We start from the raw sequence: 19228 nt of genomic DNA, 5'->3' as shown, positions 1-19228 counted from the left end.
CTTGATTGAAACAACAAAAAAAGTAATAACCTTGGCTAGGATCCAGCTGCATGCATGTAAGGAGTTCCTAGTACCCTAGTGTACTACACTGCATATGAAGTAAGAACCACTGACAGAGTGGAGCAGATTAGGTCTGCCGTAGTGGATGCTGCTCTAAGATAGAACATGCTGCTTTTGGTGTATGGTAGGGAAGAGTGGCGTATGGACAGTGAACATTGCTTACTGGTACATGCCCTCACCTTGAGGAAAGTGGTATACATTTGGCAAACCAGAAAGAACCCTGGACACAACTGCAGAATATTTTTATGGACTCAGACAAAGTGGAACTCATACTTTCTCTCTCTGTCAGAACTGGGCTTTGTGAGCATGAACAAGGTACAGTTTAAGCCAGAGATGCTAAATTAAATGGATAACCAGAAAATGGGCAGAAGATATGTCCAGTTATCTAAGATCCAGTTTAGGTGTGGGGGACACATAAGGGATAGGTAATTAAAAGTAACTTAGTCTCTTTTGGCACACACTAGGCCATCCACAGTCTCTCTTAATTTAAAGATAAAAGTATTTAGGAAGAAATTTTCAGCTGGACAGAAACAGCTTATTCCTAGAATGCAAAAATATTTTTGAAATGCTTTACTTTAACAAATAGAGGAGAATACCTGTTTTTATTTACTAAATAATAGTGCTCTCTTTCAAGCACTTCAAAATATTTTGTGTGTATTCACTAGTTTTTAATTTAATACAAACAATACAATTATGAAGCTTCATTTACATTTATACATAGGGAAACTAGATCATAGAGAGTTTGAATAACTTACCCAAAGTTGCATGCTGCTAAGTCGCTTCAGTCGTGTCCGACTCTGTGCGACCCCACAGACGGCAGCCCACCAGGCTCCCCCGTCCCTGGGATTCTCCAGGCAAGAACACTGGAGTGGGTTGCCATTTCCTTCTCCAATGCATGAAAGTGAAAAGTGAAAGTGAAGTCGCTCAGTCGTGTCCGACTCTTAGCGACCCCATGGATTGGAGCCTACCAGGCTCCTCTGTCCATGGGATTTTCCAGGCAAGAGTACTGGAGTGGGGTGCCAGTGCCTTCTCTGCAAAGTTGCATAGTTAATGATAAACCCTTGATTCAAACTGACAATCTGACTTCAGAATCTACTGTCTTCACCACAACCCAATAGGACCCTGTTTAATAAAGTAAGAAGTGATAGGACCTCTTTAAAACAAGAACTCCCAAGTGTAGAACAGGCTGAGACTAAAAAGGAAGCAGGCTTAAATAAGAAAATTAAGCAAAGGGAAAGCCATAGAAGAATTCATAATAATGGAAGGTTTATCTTACTGTTTTTCAACTATCAGGCACTCTGATAAGGTTTTTACAAATTATCATTTCTGATTCTCCTGTTAATCATGAAAGTACGTATTAGAGATCTTATTTTGCACATGAGAAATTTTATGACCATCTGAATAGAAAACCACTTACTATCTCTGCCAGGTTCATATAGCCAGAAATAGAGTAAGTTGGAGTTATTTACATGTAGGTGGTGCTAGTGGTAAAGAATCCACCTGCCAGTGCAGGAGACTTAAGAGACACAAGTTTGATCCCTGGGTTGGGAAGATTCCCTGGGGAAGGGAATGGTTACCCATTCTAGTATTCTTGCCTGGAGAATTCCATGTAAAGAGGAGCCTGGTGGGCTACAGTCCATGGGGCTGCAAACAGTCGGACACAACTGAGCACACACACACATTTTTCTATGTATTAACATGTATCAAAAATTTTATTTAGCCCACTGATTAATGAGGGAACCAGTAAGATGTTATAACCAGTTCAAATGGATGTGATGTACAGAGATTTATATTATTTACCAGACAAAATTCAGTTGCATTATATTAGAAATCATTTACATAGCTTTCCCTTCTCCAGGGGATCTTCCAACACAGGGATCAAACCCACGTTTCTCACAATGCAGGCAGATTCTTTACCAGCTGAGCCACAGGGAAGGCCATATTATTATTTACCAGACAAAATTTAGTTGCATTATATTAATGGAAATCTTCTACATAGATTACATACATTACAAAAATCTTTTACAAATTCTTGTGGACAGGAAACATTTGCATTGCTATGAGTTTTCTACGTGTTAACCCTTTTTCTCTACCAAGTTGTAAAACAGTCAATGAAAGCAGAAATAACCAGAATAGATGAGCTAATTTTCACCCACTACATTTCAAAGACTTTTGTTACACTAAAGTAAAACCAAAACAGCCTGAATCCTTCTATTTAGAGATAACCTACATATACAAATTTTGTGCCATATTTTTTAATATCATGTAAGAATTTTAGAATCTGGATTTAAAATTACAGTCTCTCTGTGATTCTTTCTTCATTGCTGCCTCAAAAACTGTACCTGAGGCCTAAAATAATAGAATTGACACTAAGGAAAAATTTAGTGATTGGGCAACAAACATGAGAGAGAATGGCCGAAACTAAAATGAAAGATACAGTAAATAAGGACATATAGAAATACTTGACTTACAAGTCTGTGTTCCCAGACGGCACTAATGGAGCAGAAATAATAAAAAGAGCATAAGGAGGAAACTTTCCTGAGAATGAAAAAGGATGTGGGAAGAGATGAATCCATCTTGCATTCCAGGTAAAGTTTGAGATGAGAACTCTATCTGGAAACTTAAATTTCAAGGGAGAGAGAAATTTTGCTAACATCTAAACAGAAGAAACACCTCGTACATTTCCAGCTTCTCTCCAAAAACACTTAAATCCAAAGACAATGGAGCAATATCCATACAATATTTAGGGGAAAATAGTGTTCCAAGGAATGTACTTGCCTACATTGTCAGTCGTGTATGAGAGCAATAGGGAGCATGTGAATTGGGAAAGAGTTATGACTGGTGTTCCCTCCTGAAAAAAATCAATAAAACTATGGAAGATAGATTAGTTGAGTGTGTAGTACCATCTCCAGAGACATGAATGAAAACAAAGTATTTAGGAATAGAGAATTTATAATCTGAAAATAAATTTGGATGAGCCTTGAAACCAGTTATGCATGTGGAAGTTTCTCCATCGTTTGTGCCAGGTGTTTCAGGAAGCTATGGTACAGGGACTGGTACTGCTAACATTGCTTTAGCTTCTAGGGAAAAAGGTCGTTTGCAGTCTCATTTCATCTCATATTAAATTACATATCAGATATCTTAAAAAGTTAAATGTAAAAACCTAAATTAATAGACAAATATTTAAATAAGAAAATAGAAGTGGGCTGGTTCAGTTTTCCAGTGTGGGAAATGAAAGACATCTGATTTTAAATGAAAGACATCCAAATAATGAGAATATTCTCTGTCTGCACACAGAAAACCAGTAAATACTTGTTGAAGGAATAGATAAATCTGAGGTAGAAGATACTTTGAGTCAGAAACAAAGACAACTAAAAGTTAGCTAATTCACTGAAACTATGATTTTTTTATAGTCACAGATCTAGTACTCATATAGCCAATAACATAGTAATAGCTAAAATTTATTGAACACTTGTATTCTGGAATCAGAAGGTTCTTTTTAACGTTCTATTCCCCTATCAATCTGAAGAACAACCTATGAGTAAGTTCCATTCCAAATGTTAATAAATAAAGAAATGCTACAAATAAATGCCTTGAATAGTAAGATACTATATCTCTCAGGGCTTTCCAAGTGGTGCTAGTGGTAAAGAACCCACCTGCCAGTGCAGGAGACATAAGAGACGTGGATTCGATGCCTGGGTTAGGAAGATCCCCTGGGGAAGGGCATTACAACTCACTCCAGTATTCTTGCCTGGAGAATCCCATGAACAGAGGAGCCTGATGGGCTACAGTCCATAAAGTCATGAAGAGTGAGACACAACTGAAGCAACTTAGCACTCAGGTGTCTTAAATGAGCAAAAGGTGTGAAAAAAAATTACAAGAGAAAATGACATCGACTAATAAAATACAGGAACACTGTAAAAGCTATTTAGGTTGGAAACCAGAATGGTATTTTTACTTACCAAGAAAGTATTCAGAAGTTAATTACCAGGGTAGGGAGCAAAACTTTTTAATATGATGTTCATAAAAAATGAAGCAGTACAAGTAGGACAACTTTTTCAGAAAGTTTAACTATAAAAAGGAATATTTTCAGTGCTGGTATTGGGGAAGATGGAAAAGGCAGTGGCAACCCACTCTAGTACTCTTGCCTGGAAAATCCCACGGACGGAGGAGTCTGGTAGGCTGTGGTCCATGGGGTCTCGAAGAGTCGGACACAACTGAGCGTCTTCACTTTCACTTTTCACTTTCACACATTGGAGAAGGAAATGGCAGCCCACTCCAGTGTTCTTGCCTGGAGAATCCCAGGGACGGGGGAGCCTGGTGGGCTGCCGTCTATGGGGTCACACAGAATTGGACACGACTGAAGTGACTTAGCAGCAGCAGCATTGGGGAAGATAAGGAAGAGATTTGATGATACAGGACAGGAAAATTTTTAGAACACAAGTTAAGACCCACCTCTTTATAATGAGAAGGACAGAGAAAAAGATTGTTTAGAGTACATGAAAATTTGTAGATTTGGTAGTAGAAAGTTGCAGCTTTCCATTTGATGGCTTTTGACTCACCCGTGAAAGTGAGTCAAGAAGTGACAACATTGAACATCAGAGGTAAGTAAAGACAGCCTGAAATAGCCAGTGTGCAGAAGATACAGAAGAATGCATACAAACAGATTATGCAGTATGGGAGAATTGTTTGTAGCTTTGAGGTCTCAGTTGAATTTATAGGCCATATCTTTAGAATAGTACCAATCTTTGAAGTGGTTCAGTTTCTTCAGGCAGCATTCAACAGCCTGGTTATAGTTATAGAGATGAACATCACTTAATTTGAACAGTACCCCACTGTAGTACTCTTGCTTGGAAAAACCCATGGACGGAGGAGCCTGATGGGCTGCAGTCCATGGGGTCGCTAAGAGTAGGACACGACTGAACAACTTCACTTTCACTTTTCACTTTCACACATTGGAGAAGGAAATGGCAACCCACTCCAGTGTTGCCTGGAGAATCCCAGGGACAGGGGAGCCTGGTGGGCTGCCGTCTGTGGGGTCGCACAGAGAATCGGACACGACTGAAGTCGTGCAGCAGCAGAGTTTTTTCCAGACAGGTGTGATGGATAAAAAGTACATGATAATAGCAAATGATGAATGAAGTGACCAATTATGAAATCAAAGTATGAAGAACTAGAGATGAGAGGCATGATAGATAGGATATATTGAGTTCAAACCATAATGAATGATTTATTGTTTTATATCACTAAGTCTGGAGTGGTTTAATACTCAGTAGTAATAACCGAAACCAATAAGTATAAATTGTTAAGTAGAGAATAAATACTCAAACTGTGGCTATTATTAATTTTGAAGTTGCATCTGAATTTTTGCCTTAATTTAAAGGAAGGACTTTAAATCATTATCATTGTCAATCCTTTATCATCTTGATTTCACTCTTTGATTTTCTATCTCATTTTATCCTAATGTTATTTCATAGAGGTGATAACTTCTTTTATGAATAACAGTTTCTAAAAATGTTCTATGTGTTAATTTTAAAGGGTGGAAAATATGCTAGATTTTCTTGTTGTTCAGTCACTCAGTTGTGTTCAATTCTTTGTGACCCCATGGCCTGCAGCATGCCAGGCTTCCCTGTCCTTCACTATCTCCTGGAGTTTTCTCAGGCTCATATCCTGAGTCAGTGATGCCATCCAACCATCTCGTCCTCTGTTGCCCCCTTCTCTTGCCCTCAATCTTTCCCAGCATCAGAGCCTTTTCCAGTGAGTCAGCTCTTTGCATCAGGTGGCTAAAGTATTGAAGCTTCAGCTTCAGCATCAGTCCTTCCAGTACTCAGGGTTGATTTCCTTCAGAATTGACTGGTTTGATCTCTATACTGTCCAAGGGACTTTTAAAGAGTCTTCTCCAGCACCACAGTTCGAAAGAATCAATTCTTTGGTGCTCAGCCTTCTTTATGGTCCAGGTCTCACATCCGTACATGATTATTGGAAAAGCCATAGCTTTGACTCTATGGACCTTTGTCAGCAAAGTGATATCTCTGCTTTTTAAACATGTCTAGGTTTGTCATAGTTTCTTTCAAGGAGCAAGCGTCTTTTAATCTCATGGCTGCAGTCACCATCTGCAGTGTTTTTGGAGCCCAAGAAAATAAAATCTGCCGCTGTTTACATTTTTTTCCCTGTTTGCCATAAAGTGATGGGACCAGATGCAATGATCTTAGTTTTTTGAATGTTGAATTTTAAACCAGCTTTCTCACTTTCTTTCACCTTCATCAAGAACCTCTAGTTTTTCTTTGCTTTCTGCTGTTCAAGTAGTGTCATCTGCATATCTAAGTTTGTTGATATTTCTCCCTGGCAATCTTGATTCCAGCTTGTGATTCGTCCAGCTCGGCATTTTGCATGATGTACTCTGCATATAAGTTAAATAAGCAGGATGACAATATGCAGTCTTGACGTACTCCTTTCCCAGTTTTGCACCAGTCCATTGTTATACGTCCAGTTCTAACTGATGCTTCTTGATCTTCATACAGATTTCTCAGGATGCAGGTAAGGTGATCTATTATTCTCATCTCTTTAAGAATTTTCCGCAGTTTGTTGTGATCCACACAGTCAAAGGCTTTAATGTAGTCAATGAAGCAGATGTTTTTCTGGAATTCTTTTGCTTTTTCTGTGATCCAGCTGATGCTGGCAATTTGAGCTTTGGTTCCTCTGCCTTTTCTAAGTCCAGGTTTCATAATATTCTTTAGTTAGTTCATGTATTCATTTACCTTTTTCAGGCTCAACATTCCAGAAGCTCAGAGCTCAGTTCTCAGGAGCCATTCAAGAGCTTATCCTGCAAACAGGCCTAGGATTTGCCGGATTTGAGCAACGAGGGCTGCCGAATTAACCCTTTTCTTCACAACTCTAACCAGACTGATCAGAAAAACAATGAAAGAAGACAAATAACTAATACTAGGAATGTAAATATAATTCACTGCAGATGTGTTAAAGACCTAAAAAGGACAATAAAGGAGTATTATGAATAACTTTATGACAATAAATTTAGCAACTTAGATAAAATGTGTAAATTACTTCAAGGCTACAAGCTACTGAATATTTTATATCTTTTTTAAAAATTTATTTGTGGTTAAAAACCTGTGGAAAAAACTAGGTGGCTAGTTTTCTCAGCTGACTTTATTAATAAATTTTACCAACCATTTGAGGAAGAAATCATATTAATTCTATATAAACTCTTTCAGACTATGTAAAAAGAGGGAATACTTCTCCATTCTTTTGATGGGGGTAGCAATTTTAAATTAATACTAAAAGAGAAAGACATTATAGGAAAATTACACCAGTATCCCTTTTGAACCCAGAGCAGATATCTTCCACAAAATTTAGGGAATCAGTCTTATATAAAAATAATTATATACATTATGTAATTTATCTCAGCAGTATATCAAAGTATTGAAAAAAAATCATGTAATTCACCATAAAATTAAACAAAACCATATGATCATCTCAATAAATGCAATAAAAGACTTGACAAAATTTGTCACCCATTCTGATAACTAAAACAAAAAGAGAAGGGAACTTCTTCAACTTGATAGAGGGAATCTACAATAACTTACAGTTAAAATTACTTAAAATTTAAAAACTGACAGCTTTTGCTCTAAGCTTGAGCACATCACCATAGATATTCATAATTGTATGGGTAACCAATGCAATAATGCAATTTTTGAAAAAAAATATAAAGACTGTAAAAGAAGTAAAAGAATCTCATTCGCAGAAGACAGAATCTCAAAAAAATGCTATTAGAAGCATTAATGAGTTAGCAGAATATAAGGTCTAAATATAAAAACCAATTGTATTTTTGTACCAGTAGTGAATAATTTAAAATTTAAAATGTCATTTGTAATAGTAACCAAATATGTAGTAATCTAGGATACATTTATCAAAATATATGCAAACCTGGATACTGGAAATCCCTAATCTGCTAAAAATCAAAACCAAATAGATATATCCATGTTCATGGATTGAAAGTATTGTCAGATAATTATTGACAGATTATTATTATCCATTCTCTGAAATTCTGATCTATTGATTCAATTTAATCCTAATCAAAATGCCAATAGACTTCAAGAATTAAAAATCTGATTTTCAAATTTATTTGGAAATATAAACAACAAACTTAGAACAGCCAAAACAGTTTCGAAAAGGAAGAACAAAGTTGAAGGAGTTTTATCATCTGATTCAAAACTCAATACCAGGACAACCTGGTATTGTCATAAAGGTGGACATATAAGTCATAAATCAGCAGAGTCTAGAAATAGACTCCAGTGTAGGTGGTCAATTGATTGTTGCCAAAATTACCAAGATACCTCAGAGGGGAAAAGGATAATCTTTTTCAACAAATTTTGCTGGAACAATCAGATATACAATACTATAAACTATGACCATATCATATTCAGAAATTAAGTAGAAATGGATCTATGACTTAAAAAATTTAAGAGCTAAATTCTATATATATAGCTTATAAAATAAGCAAGATAAGCTTGGTAAACTTGAGTTATGAATAGATTTCTCAGGATACAAAAGTATGAACCATAAACGAAAAGGGGGTTAAATTGGGCTTTGTGAAAATTCAAAACATTGCTAAGAAAATGAAAACATAAAATTATAAGTTGAGGGAAAATATTTGCAACACATTGATAAAATGTATTGAGAAAACTTTAGGAACTCTCAGAACTCATTGATGTGAAACAACCTTGTGAAAATGGGCAAAAGAGTTGAACACTTAACCAAAGAGATACAGATAGGAAATAAGCATGTGTAATGACGTGCTTAGTAAAGATGTGGTTAGTACGATGTGTGTGCTCGGTTGCTCAGTCATGACCAACTCTGCGACCCCATGGACTGTAGCTCACGAGGCTCCTCTGTCCATGGGATTCTCCTGGTAAGAATACTGGAACGGATTGCCATTTCCTCCTCCAGGGGATCTTCCTGACCCAGGGATATTCCCTGCGACCCAGGTATCAAACCTGCATCTCCTGTGTCTCCTACACTGCAGGTGGATTCTTTACAGCAGAGCCACAGGGGAAGCCTGCATAGTAATGCCGTTAATTAATTTGAAAACAATACAGAGATACCATTATATACCTATTAGAATGCAAAAGGATGAAAATTGACAATGCTAAGTGCTGACAAGTGTGTTAAATAATTGGAACTCACACATTTGAGAGTGTGAACTGGTACAGCCATTTTAGGAAGCCGTTTGGCAGTTATTTAAGAACTTAAGCATATACTTATCATATATAGCAGTTGTACTTATGGATATTTACTCAAGAGAAATGAAAACATAACATGCAAAGCTAGAAATAACTCAAATGTCCATTAATTGGTATATGAAGAAATAAAATGTAGTATCTTTCCATACAATGAAAATACTGCTCGGCAGTAAATGGAATGTTATTATAAATGCAACTACATGAATGAATCTCAAAGCTTTATGCTGAGTGAAGGATACCAGAAACAAAAAACTATCTTCTATATGATTCCATCTATATGAAATTCTAGACAAGACAAACTATAGTGAAAGAAAACAGATCAGTGGCTGAGTGGGGCCAGGACTTGGAGGGTAGGGATTGATTTTGTAAAGGAACGCGTAGGGTACTAGAAATGTTTAGTGTCTTGAAAGTTGTGCTGTCATGTGGTGTCATGGCTGTATATGTTTGTCAGAATTCATTTAAGTTGCTTACAGCCGGTGATGATTATTGTAATTCATATAGTTTGTTATGTCTCAATAATACTTATTTTTAAAAACAGACAAGCTAAAGTGAAAAATGATGCAGAGATGGTAAAGATAAACGGATGGTTAAAGATAAAAAGAACATGAATTCAGTGATAGTCCATGAAAGGTGAAATTCCATGAAGTAGACTTTTTCAATTATAGTATGACAAAACTAGAACAACAAAATTTAAAATTTATAAATTACTTGGTAATGTAAAATCTATCTCGTGAAGCGATTAGCAAGAAAAAGGGAATACAAACCACAAAAACAGGAATTTAAAAAGTAATGAAACTGTCATCTCAATAGAATTGTGGAATGCTACCAAAGATGCTCTAAGGATTGTATTTAAAATGATGTTATTAGTACAAAGGTTGACAGATCAATGGAAGAGAATAAACAAACATCTTATGAGCTTCATATGATGAGCTTCCCCAGGGTTTCATTTTCAAAATCCTTTCTTCTAGACTATAATTCTTTCTTCTGTTTCTAATTTTTGCTTATCTTTTTCCATTTATTAGTGTCCTCACAGTTTACCTTGATTGCCACTACATTTCTGGTACTGAGAAAACAGAAAAGTTAGCATTTGCTCTGTATTGATGTAATGGGAATTCAAGGTTATTAGGTATGACTGTCTTCAGAGAAAGAAGACAAAAGTAAGTTTCTGAACAGATTATCATTGATTTTCCTTGTGTGAGGCAATCTAGGATTGAACTTTGGGTCTTCTTTTTTAAGTAATTTCTGAATTTTTTTCTATTTTTAAATTTTCTGTTTTCTTACTGTTTTATGGATATATTGCTTCTAGAAACAGAACATGTGAAAATAAACCTTTAAGAAGATATTTTTTTTTAATCTGATTAGGAAAGATTTTTGGAGGATATGGCTTCAGAATTTATCCTTAAGGAATAGGTAGAATTTGGGAATATATTTTAGGTGAGCAGAAGAGTCTTAAAGATGGTAAAATATTGGATATGTGGTGGAATACATTTTTCCATCTTTTCACATATATTAGATATTCTAACTATTTTGAAACATGAGGGTTTTCAATAATTGAACTTTAGTCTTCACTGGTTCCGTCATTTCTGGGAGAATTCTTTGACTCCAATCTTTTATCACTGTGGTTTTACCCATTCTGTTTTTGAACGCATCTCTTCAGCTTTTATTTCTGTCACTCAAAATTTTAGTTCTAACATCTGCAGTTGTTTTTCATCTCATATTTTTTGGAATTTCTTAATATTAATTCTACTCATTTTAAATTATTTTGTTGATGCTGTTTGTTTTTCTTCCATGTTAATTTTTCTCTTTTATTGGATTTGGTGGACTTCTCCTCGATTCTGCTGCTTTCCCTCAGTGTTCTCAGTTGTTCGTCATCTTTGTGTTTGAGAATTTTTCTCCTGCCTATTGGTTGTTTTCAACATAGCGTGCTTCTGCTGTTGGTGAGGATTGTACCTACCTGAGACATGAAGCCGTATCTCTGTCTGTTCAGCTGTTTTGTTCTCTGGGTGAAAGTCACCATGTAACACAGCTGGAGGAGGGGAACAGAGCTGCCCTCCCAACTCCTCAGTTGGTCATCCTCAGGCTTATCCCTTCTTTTCGTGCTCCTTGCCTCAGCTTATGGCCTCTCCAGAGCCAGCCTTTTCTCTGGACAAGTCTTTTCCTACAGGCTCTGGTTTTCTCTGGTAGTTTCTTAATGGATTTCTTAATGGATCTAATCCTGCCTGTTTTTCATCCTTGGGGGATTTCTCAAAATATTTATTTTATTACTAATAACATTCCTTTTTGATTTCTAGCATTATTTTCTGTTTATTTCTAATTTTAAATAATTTTGAATGGAGAAAGTTATTAATACAAGTATGTGCTTAGTCATTTGATTTAACTTAATAATATTTAATACTTAGCAGCCTTTTCAGTGATATGTTTAGACTAATTGCACAGTAACCCTAGAGCTATAAACCTTTGGTTTTTGAATTTAATTATGAAGCAAGATAAATGACCTGTGTGTTTTCTATTAGAGAACATGAAATACTTTAACCATAGCTCTTCTAGCAATTTCACTGATACCTCTTAATTAGGTTAGAGTATGGATCATTTTGCCAGAGGAAAGTAGCATTTGAGATTTGAGCAGTTAATTCACTTTTAAAAAGTCATTAACATGTTCCCCATGTTAGTTAACTCATTTGATATGAATTTATTCTCAAGATTGCTGGTCTAAGACTGGGAGAATAAGCAGGAAAACGCTCCCCAAAGGCCCTAGAATGGTGTCAAAGTACTGGAGTAAAAAGTGAAATATTCTTCCCAGTATTGCATATTGTGAAACAGTCAACATGATTTTATCTTCACAGAACTAAACTGTGTTTAGTTGACACTCTGTTATTGTGTCGTCTTCTCCTAGCTTGATGCTGTTACAAGCAATCTTCAGAAAATCAGGGAAACTAAAAGTGATGATATAACTGCTGCTAACACTAAGAACCCAGAGAAGAACATGCGAGTAATTAAAAACAAACCAAGGGATCCGCAGTCAGCAACTCAAGATCCAGAAAATGATGTTATTGTGGAGGAGGACAAGCAAGAAAAGGCAAATAAAAAGGTTATGAAAACAGCGCTTCAGGTGACTGCACAAGAGATGGAGCCAGAAGCTCCTGAGAAGGGAGATGCGACACCTCAGAAAACACGGACTAAGCTACAGCCAGGTGTGACTCATGACAAAAGTAAAAAGGCCAAGGAGGAAGGAGAAAAGAATAGTTTAGATGAGGAACAACTGATGCAAGTATACCAGCTCCAAGTAGCTGAAGAAATGGCAAAGGAGATTAAGAAGAAAATCCGAAAGAAACTCAAGGAGCAGTTGTCTTACTTTCCCTTAGATTCTTCATTGCATGATGACAAATTGAGTGGTGAAAAAAGAAAAAAGAAAAAAAAGAAAGTTCCCACCTTGTCTAAATCTGAAACAAGGTATGTTACATTGATAAATATACAATGTCCTCTTTAAAAAACACTATTTTCAGCTTTTGAGTGATACCTGGAGTTTTGTTACTAAGTCCAAGCTTATAGTGCTTGCCTCATAAAAGGCCAATAATTGAGAGACCAGTTGTTGGGGCAATGAATGGCAACTTTATTCAGAAAGCCAGCAAATTCAGATGATGCTTCATGCCCCAGATAACCATCTTGCCTGAGATAGAATTCAAGCTCCTTCTGAGAAGGAGGGAGTACTAAATACTAAAGGGAGAGGGAGTCAAGTCAAACACTTTCTGGTTCCCATAAGCCTCCAGAGAGGATCTGTTCATTTCTTTCTCCCTGCAGTCATTCACAGGTGGACCTGGTAAGGATGTTTCCTGCAAGTTAAACAAAGGTATTTTAGCTTAATTTTCATCACTTGGGGAGCAGCGTTTCCAGAAATGGGTCATTATGTATAATTTAAGCACACAGGCAACATCGTTTTAGTGATTAACTTGTAATAGAATACAAAAGGTTCTTCCTGTTACGATTCCCCCTGTTGGTGTCCATACCACAGTCTTGTGGGATAAGGGACAAAGACCATTCTGCTGAATGGAAGTGACAAATTTCCTTAGACTCTTCAGTCAGCCCTTTTTGAAATCTTTAGTCAGTCCTATTTGAACCAGATGAAACCTCTCACCACTTTGTTGTCTAATTCATAATAACTTGTGGTTTTGGTTTTAGTTCCCGATACATATATCAAATTTCTATGCTATTTATTTGGACAAAACTGAACAAATGGGTTGCCCCTTCTCCAGCTGTAATGGAATCACCATCTACTTCTGTTGGATAGGCAGACCCGTTGGAGGCAAACTCGTGAATAGTGTAGTACAGAAGTTTTAGTACAGTTGGCAACTCCTAGGTCTTTAGCACTTTTAGAGTCTCCTACCTGGGCAGACACCTGGAATGGCCTACCATACAGTATTTTAAAGGTGCTTAATTTAAGCCTGCTTCTGGGAGCCATTGATCCATAGCAGGGCAACTGGCAAGGCCTTATGCGAAGTTAAATGTCTCTTGTAGTGACATTTATTGTTTTTCCTATTGATTGTGGTCTCCAGGATGAATAGTTTTAATGCTTATCCAAATCAGGACGATTTCCCGAAGGAGGGCTTTCAGAGACTCTCTGTTCATGGAATACGCTTCCACCCACCCTGAAAAAGTATCCACAGCAACACTATCAGGTTACCTGAGATTTCTTGGAATTGCGATATTTAAGTGAAGTCTCTTTTTCAGTGCGGGGTGGGGCAGGTTCCTCTGTGTTGATTCAATGCCTCAAGTCCAAGAGAACCCTTGGGCCTCTTCATTCAGAGTGTCCCTCTCTGCCACATAAGAGGCTCTCATCTTTTGCTGTTCTTCTTTTTCAGCCTATAGCAGTTTCTGTTTTCCAAAGTTCTTCCTCCTTACAGTAAGCACATCATTCCTTCCCCAGTGGGGACTTACCTCTCATCCAGTTACTCGCCTTCTGGGAATCCAGTGCCTCTGCCAAAAAAGTGATGTTTCATTTTGCATCTTTCTTCTGTTTTTCCCTGTTAAATAGTTTAAAAAAGCAACATCTACCAGTTAAGAAATGTTCATTCCAAATGTTCCATCTAATTTTTATAACTTTCTCCTGATACCTGAGGCACTTTGCCCCAAAAGGTCACATCTGCCATTCTGATATTTTCAGGGGTCTCAGGATCTGCATTAGTATGATGTCTGTAGGTATGATAAATCCTTTCCAAAAATTCAGAGAGGTCTTCATTTGTTTTGCTGAATTTCCTGAATATTGTTCAAACCCTTTTGCTTTGGTTTCCCTTTTCAAAGCCCTGCCAAGATGCACTAACAAGTCGTGCTCTACTAAGGGCCTTCTTCCCTCTCTGGGACCCTATTGGTTCAGCTGTGGGTGCTGTCAAGTGGGCTTCATGTATAGAGGATCCTCCCTATGAGAAGGGCTCCAATCTTATGACAGTTGGGATCTTTCCAATTAAACAAGTCTGAGAAACCCAGCCAGCTGTTTGTTTGCATTTAGGCTCCCTACAAGATAACGGCATCGGAGAAGGCAATGGCACCCTACTCCAGTACTCTTGCCTGGAAAATCCCATGGATGGAGCAACCTGGTGGGCTGCAGTCCATGGGGTCGCTAAGAGTTAGACACGACTGAGCGACTTCCCTTTCACTTTTCACTTTCATGCATTGGAGAAGGAAATGGCAACCCACTCCAGTGTTCTTGCCTGGAGAACCCCAGGGACGGGGGAGCCTGGTGGGCTGCTGTCTATGGGGTCGCACAGAGTCGGACACGACTGAAGCGACTTAGCAGCAGCAGCAGCAAGATAATGGCGTAAGGGAAATTACCCTGTTCCCATAGTAGCTTCTGGCTCAATCGGGTGCCCTGTCTTGTCTTAGATGGCAATATCAGAACAAGTCCCTCTCCTCCAGAAACTAACACAAGATTTTCTAACTGATCCCTGTAAGGAGGGGAAGTCCTGAGCCCCAGTGTCAGAAGTTGGAACTGGGTAGGAATGGAAAATGGTGGGAAGGATGGATGTATTGGCACAGTGGCCAGATTGGCTGGGTCAGTTAAGGTTTGAGGAATTAAGGTTTGAAGGAACATATCCTCACTTTCATTCCCTTCCTTTTTCTTCTTTTCTGATAATAGTACAGATGCTTGCATATAAAGGATTATCATTCTTCCCTAATTTTTCACAAAATACCTGTAGAGTCATTCAAAATCCTCTGTGAAATAGCAATTTATCATTAAAAGGATACCTTTTTGCTTTAGCATCAACCAACTGGGATTACAACATGCATTTGAATAGAAATCTGATTAATGCTATGACAGATAGTTTAAGACAACACTGAAATTGAGTAATATCATTTACCAGGATATGCCAGAATGTTAGGAACTCTATATAATTTATAGAATATGAATATTAATAACATTTACCCATGTGATTGGAGAGGGAAATGGCAACCCACTCCAGTATTCTTGCCTGGAAAATCCCATGGGTGGAGGAGCCTGTAGGCTACAGTCCATGGGGTCACAAAGAATTGGACACAACTGAGCAACTTCACTTCACTTCTTCACCCATGAGATACAGTCTAAGAAGTGTTAAGTGTTATTTATTTAATAATGCTTCCCATGCAATTGAACATACCAGATAAGCCCAATTAGTGCTATATTCCTGAGATGGAGAGAAATAATTTGAGATGTTCCAGAGACCCTCTGAAAAACTCCAAAGTTAGCCAGAGGTTAGATGAACTCCACTTAAAACTTGATCTTTTTGGAAGTTTGTTAAAAAATATCAAAAGTTAACCAATGATGATTAAAGATCTCAATGGCAAATACAGATCACTTAAACAAACTCATAATTACCGAAAGTAATTCAACATTTTAATAAAACTTTTTATCCTCTTAGAGAAAGAAATTCAGATTTTTACCACTTTACCTTTAAGATTTCTTAATTAAGTTCAGTCTTACCTTAGAACTTGGTTGTTTCAAGTTATGAAAATCTGGAGAGACTATTCTAGATAGACATTTCCAAAACATTATTCCCATAGAGTTTACTCCAGAACTCCTTACTTCATTTACTTATATTTACTTAAAGCTTTGTCCCATTATTTTATTTTCTGATAAACTTTGTAACAGTATTCTTTGTAACAGAATAAGGTATTTTTGATTTCTGGTGAACCTAAAGGTACAATGAAAGTATTGTACTTAATGTGGATGACTCTAAAGACATGTCTATATAAAAACAAGTTTAAGCTAACTTTTCATACCAGATATTATTTCCATACTAAGTATTTCCTAGATCATGTGAACCTGAAACTCATTCTGGCCAGTTTCATTGTATTTGAGTATTTGTGTAAGCACTTAATTTCTATTAGGCCAATTAAATAGTGCCCCTTTACAGATTAATTTTGGCAGTGCCACACATCTATAACACATGTGCAAACACAGAAACACAGGGACCTCATAGTTCCCATTCCAAACTTTTAGCCATGAATCTGATACAACAATGTAAAACCCAGTTGTAAAAGAGGATAGATTCACACTGGGTTTCTGGCAGACAGAACAAATCAAGGTTAGCTGTCTACATGGTGAAACCATTTTACTAATATTTATGGAAAAGACACTTCTGTTTCTATGTGTAGTTTTTGGTGATTTTAGGAACCAAGTACAACTTCTTTTTCCTTGGACTATCCCACTCTTGGACAGGAACAGATTTTTTTTTTCCTGTTTATTTTCCCAATTTCATATCAGTAAAAGTTTTAACTATCACAAACTGATATGGCTACAAATGGAGAAGCAAAAGCACACAAGATGAAACAAAAAACCCAAAGAACAAACAGAAAATCCTAAATAAACCCTCAGGTTTGGTCCTGGGAGTTTTACATGTACTAACAACATAATAAATGACCAAAAATGACCTAATTAACATAACAAGAATAGCAGTATGTGGTGCATAGGGTCCCAAGATGAAGATCTTAAGAGCAACCGTGGCCACACATTGTTACAGTAGGATATCATTTTCCTTTCACCCATGGGTTCAGAGCTGTAATAGGATCCCTTACGCAAAATGCACTTCAGAGGACTTTGTTTAGGGATAGATGAAACATTCCTTCTTTTCCAAGACAAACAAAACACAAACAAATGCCAGCATCCAAAGAAACCAAAAAACCAATTCACAGATCAGGTAGAAGGCCTACAGTTCTTTCCTCTCCCCAGTGGAATACCCCACAAAATAAATTGACTTATTCCTGAGGGAAAAAAAGCCCAAAGGTGGGAAGGAAATGAAGTTCCTGGCTGTGCACACTAGAGCGACTTACCCTACTATGTGGAGCCCGTCAGCTCCCAAATGTTGGTTCCTTGCTCCAGTTGCCAGGTATTGGGGCAGCCAGTGCCACTGAAGGGAGTTTTTGAGATCAGATCCTCAGGATGGGTGGTCTCGGCAGCTACGAGGCTCCTGGCTGGCTTCACCAAAATTTGTTCCCAAGCTTAAGCTTGTACTGCTCACTGCACGACAGGCCAATAATTGGTAGACAAGTTGTTGGGGCAAGGAATAATTGCTTTATTTGGAAAACCAGCAAACTGAGAAAACAGTTGACTCGTACACCGCAAAGAACCATCTTGCCTGAATTAAAATTCAGGCTCCTTTTATACTAAAAGGGGAGGGAGTAAAATCAAACACTTCCTGGTTCCCATCAGCCTCCAGAGGGGGTGTGTTAACTTCTTTCTCCCTGCAGTCACTCACAAATGGACCTGGTCAAGATGTTTCCATGAGCTAAACAAAGGTATTTTAGCTTAATGCTCATTGCTTTGGAAGCAGGATTCCCACAGTCGGGCCATTATGTCTAATTTAAGCTCACAGGCAGCATCCTTTAGTGATTAACATGTAATGGAATACAAAAGGTTCTTCCCTATTACAGTTTTCAGAAAGAAAATGTTTAGTCCTCCTTTTGGACATGTGTACTGTGCATGCTCAATTGCTCAGTCATGTCCGAGTCTTAGAGACCCCATGGACTCTAGTCTGCCAGGCTCCTCTGTTCCATGGAGTTTCCCAGGCAAGAATACTGGAGTGGGTTGCCATTTCCTACTCCAGGAGATCTTCCTGACCCTGGAATTGAATCTGCATCTCTGGCATCTTCTACATTGGCAGACGGATTCTTTACTACTGTGCCACCTGGGAAGCCTCTTTTGGACACATGGGCAGTACAATAATAACAGCTAACCTTTATGTGGCCCCTTCTTATGTGCTTAATGCTTTACAAGGAATATGTGCTTTTCCCCTTATGACAACTCTGTCAAGAATAGTACTATCATCCTATTTTGCATAATTACATCCTTTATTTAGTTATAAATACTTTAGATATATAAAAACAACATTTTCCCCTTATTTTACAAATAATATTTATTCACTGTAGAACATACAGACACAAAAAGGAAAACATAAGTAATCCACCCATCCAGAGATAATCCCTGATAGCAATTTGGTATTCCTTTAGCCTTTTTTTATATACAGTACTTACATGTATATGCTTACATACACAATGTGAACTTCGGTGAGTAGATTCTTATTTATTGTCTCTCCTTGGGGTAAACAAGGTAAAAACTATCTTTTAACTACTGTAAGTTTGTTTTTTGTAATCTACATCTGGATAAACAACTTGAGATGGAAACAGTCTGTATTTGACTATTCTCTGATATTCAGGGTCAGTTTCCTTCAATGTCCTCATCTAAAAATAGTTCCCCTCTTATTAAAAGCTAGACAACCAGTCGTAACGAAGAGAGGGCAAACAGAGTTGCTAACAGGCACATGCATTAAAAGTTACCCCAGACTTTAACAGCTCAGAACAACAAACATATATTGTCTCCCAGTTTCTATGGCTCAGGAATCTGAGTGGCGTAGTGGGTGTCTCTAACTCAGAGCCTCTCACAGGCT

At 37.5% G+C, this 19228-nt stretch overlaps 1 protein-coding gene and 1 long non-coding RNA gene across 51 annotated transcripts in view; one reads left to right on the top strand and one right to left on the bottom strand.

The window, feature by feature from the left end:
• AHI1 (Abelson helper integration site 1) overlaps positions 1–19228 on the top strand; it is a 219446-nt gene that overhangs the window by 7494 nt on the left and 192724 nt on the right. For 43 of the 50 annotated variants that reach the window (XR_015133238.1, XR_015133239.1, XR_015133237.1 and 40 more), the window contains exon 5: positions 12211–12767. The exons of 3 other annotated variants lie outside the window; for them this stretch is intronic. Coding sequence is in view for 18 of the 47 variants with exons in the window: in XM_086317980.1 (XP_086174106.1) it covers positions 12211–12767 (557 nt within the window). In the remaining 29 variants the exon portion in view is untranslated. Of the gene's footprint in view, positions 1–6421; positions 6598–6858; positions 7011–10339; positions 10475–12210; positions 12768–19228 lie in introns of those variants that run through there. 4 more of the 50 variants (XM_086317971.1, XM_086317981.1, XM_086317975.1 and 1 more) reach the window with 3 other exon arrangements.
• LOC147366187 (uncharacterized) lies at positions 12907–17749 on the bottom strand. The gene is made up of 3 exons (XR_015133245.1): positions 17616–17749; positions 14250–14335; positions 12907–13147 (listed from the first exon to the last, which is right to left on the bottom strand). It is a non-coding gene; the product is annotated as an uncharacterized LOC147366187 (long non-coding RNA).

Source organism: Bos grunniens, chromosome 9 (assembly GCF_055505025.1).
Source record: "Bos grunniens cultivar Pamir isolate PY7600 chromosome 9, Bosgru_T2T1.0, whole genome shotgun sequence".
NCBI classification, from domain to species: domain Eukaryota; kingdom Metazoa; phylum Chordata; class Mammalia; order Artiodactyla; family Bovidae; genus Bos; species Bos grunniens.
Note: the sequence above shows the minus strand (reverse complement) of the source record. Positions and strands in the feature narration are given on the sequence as shown.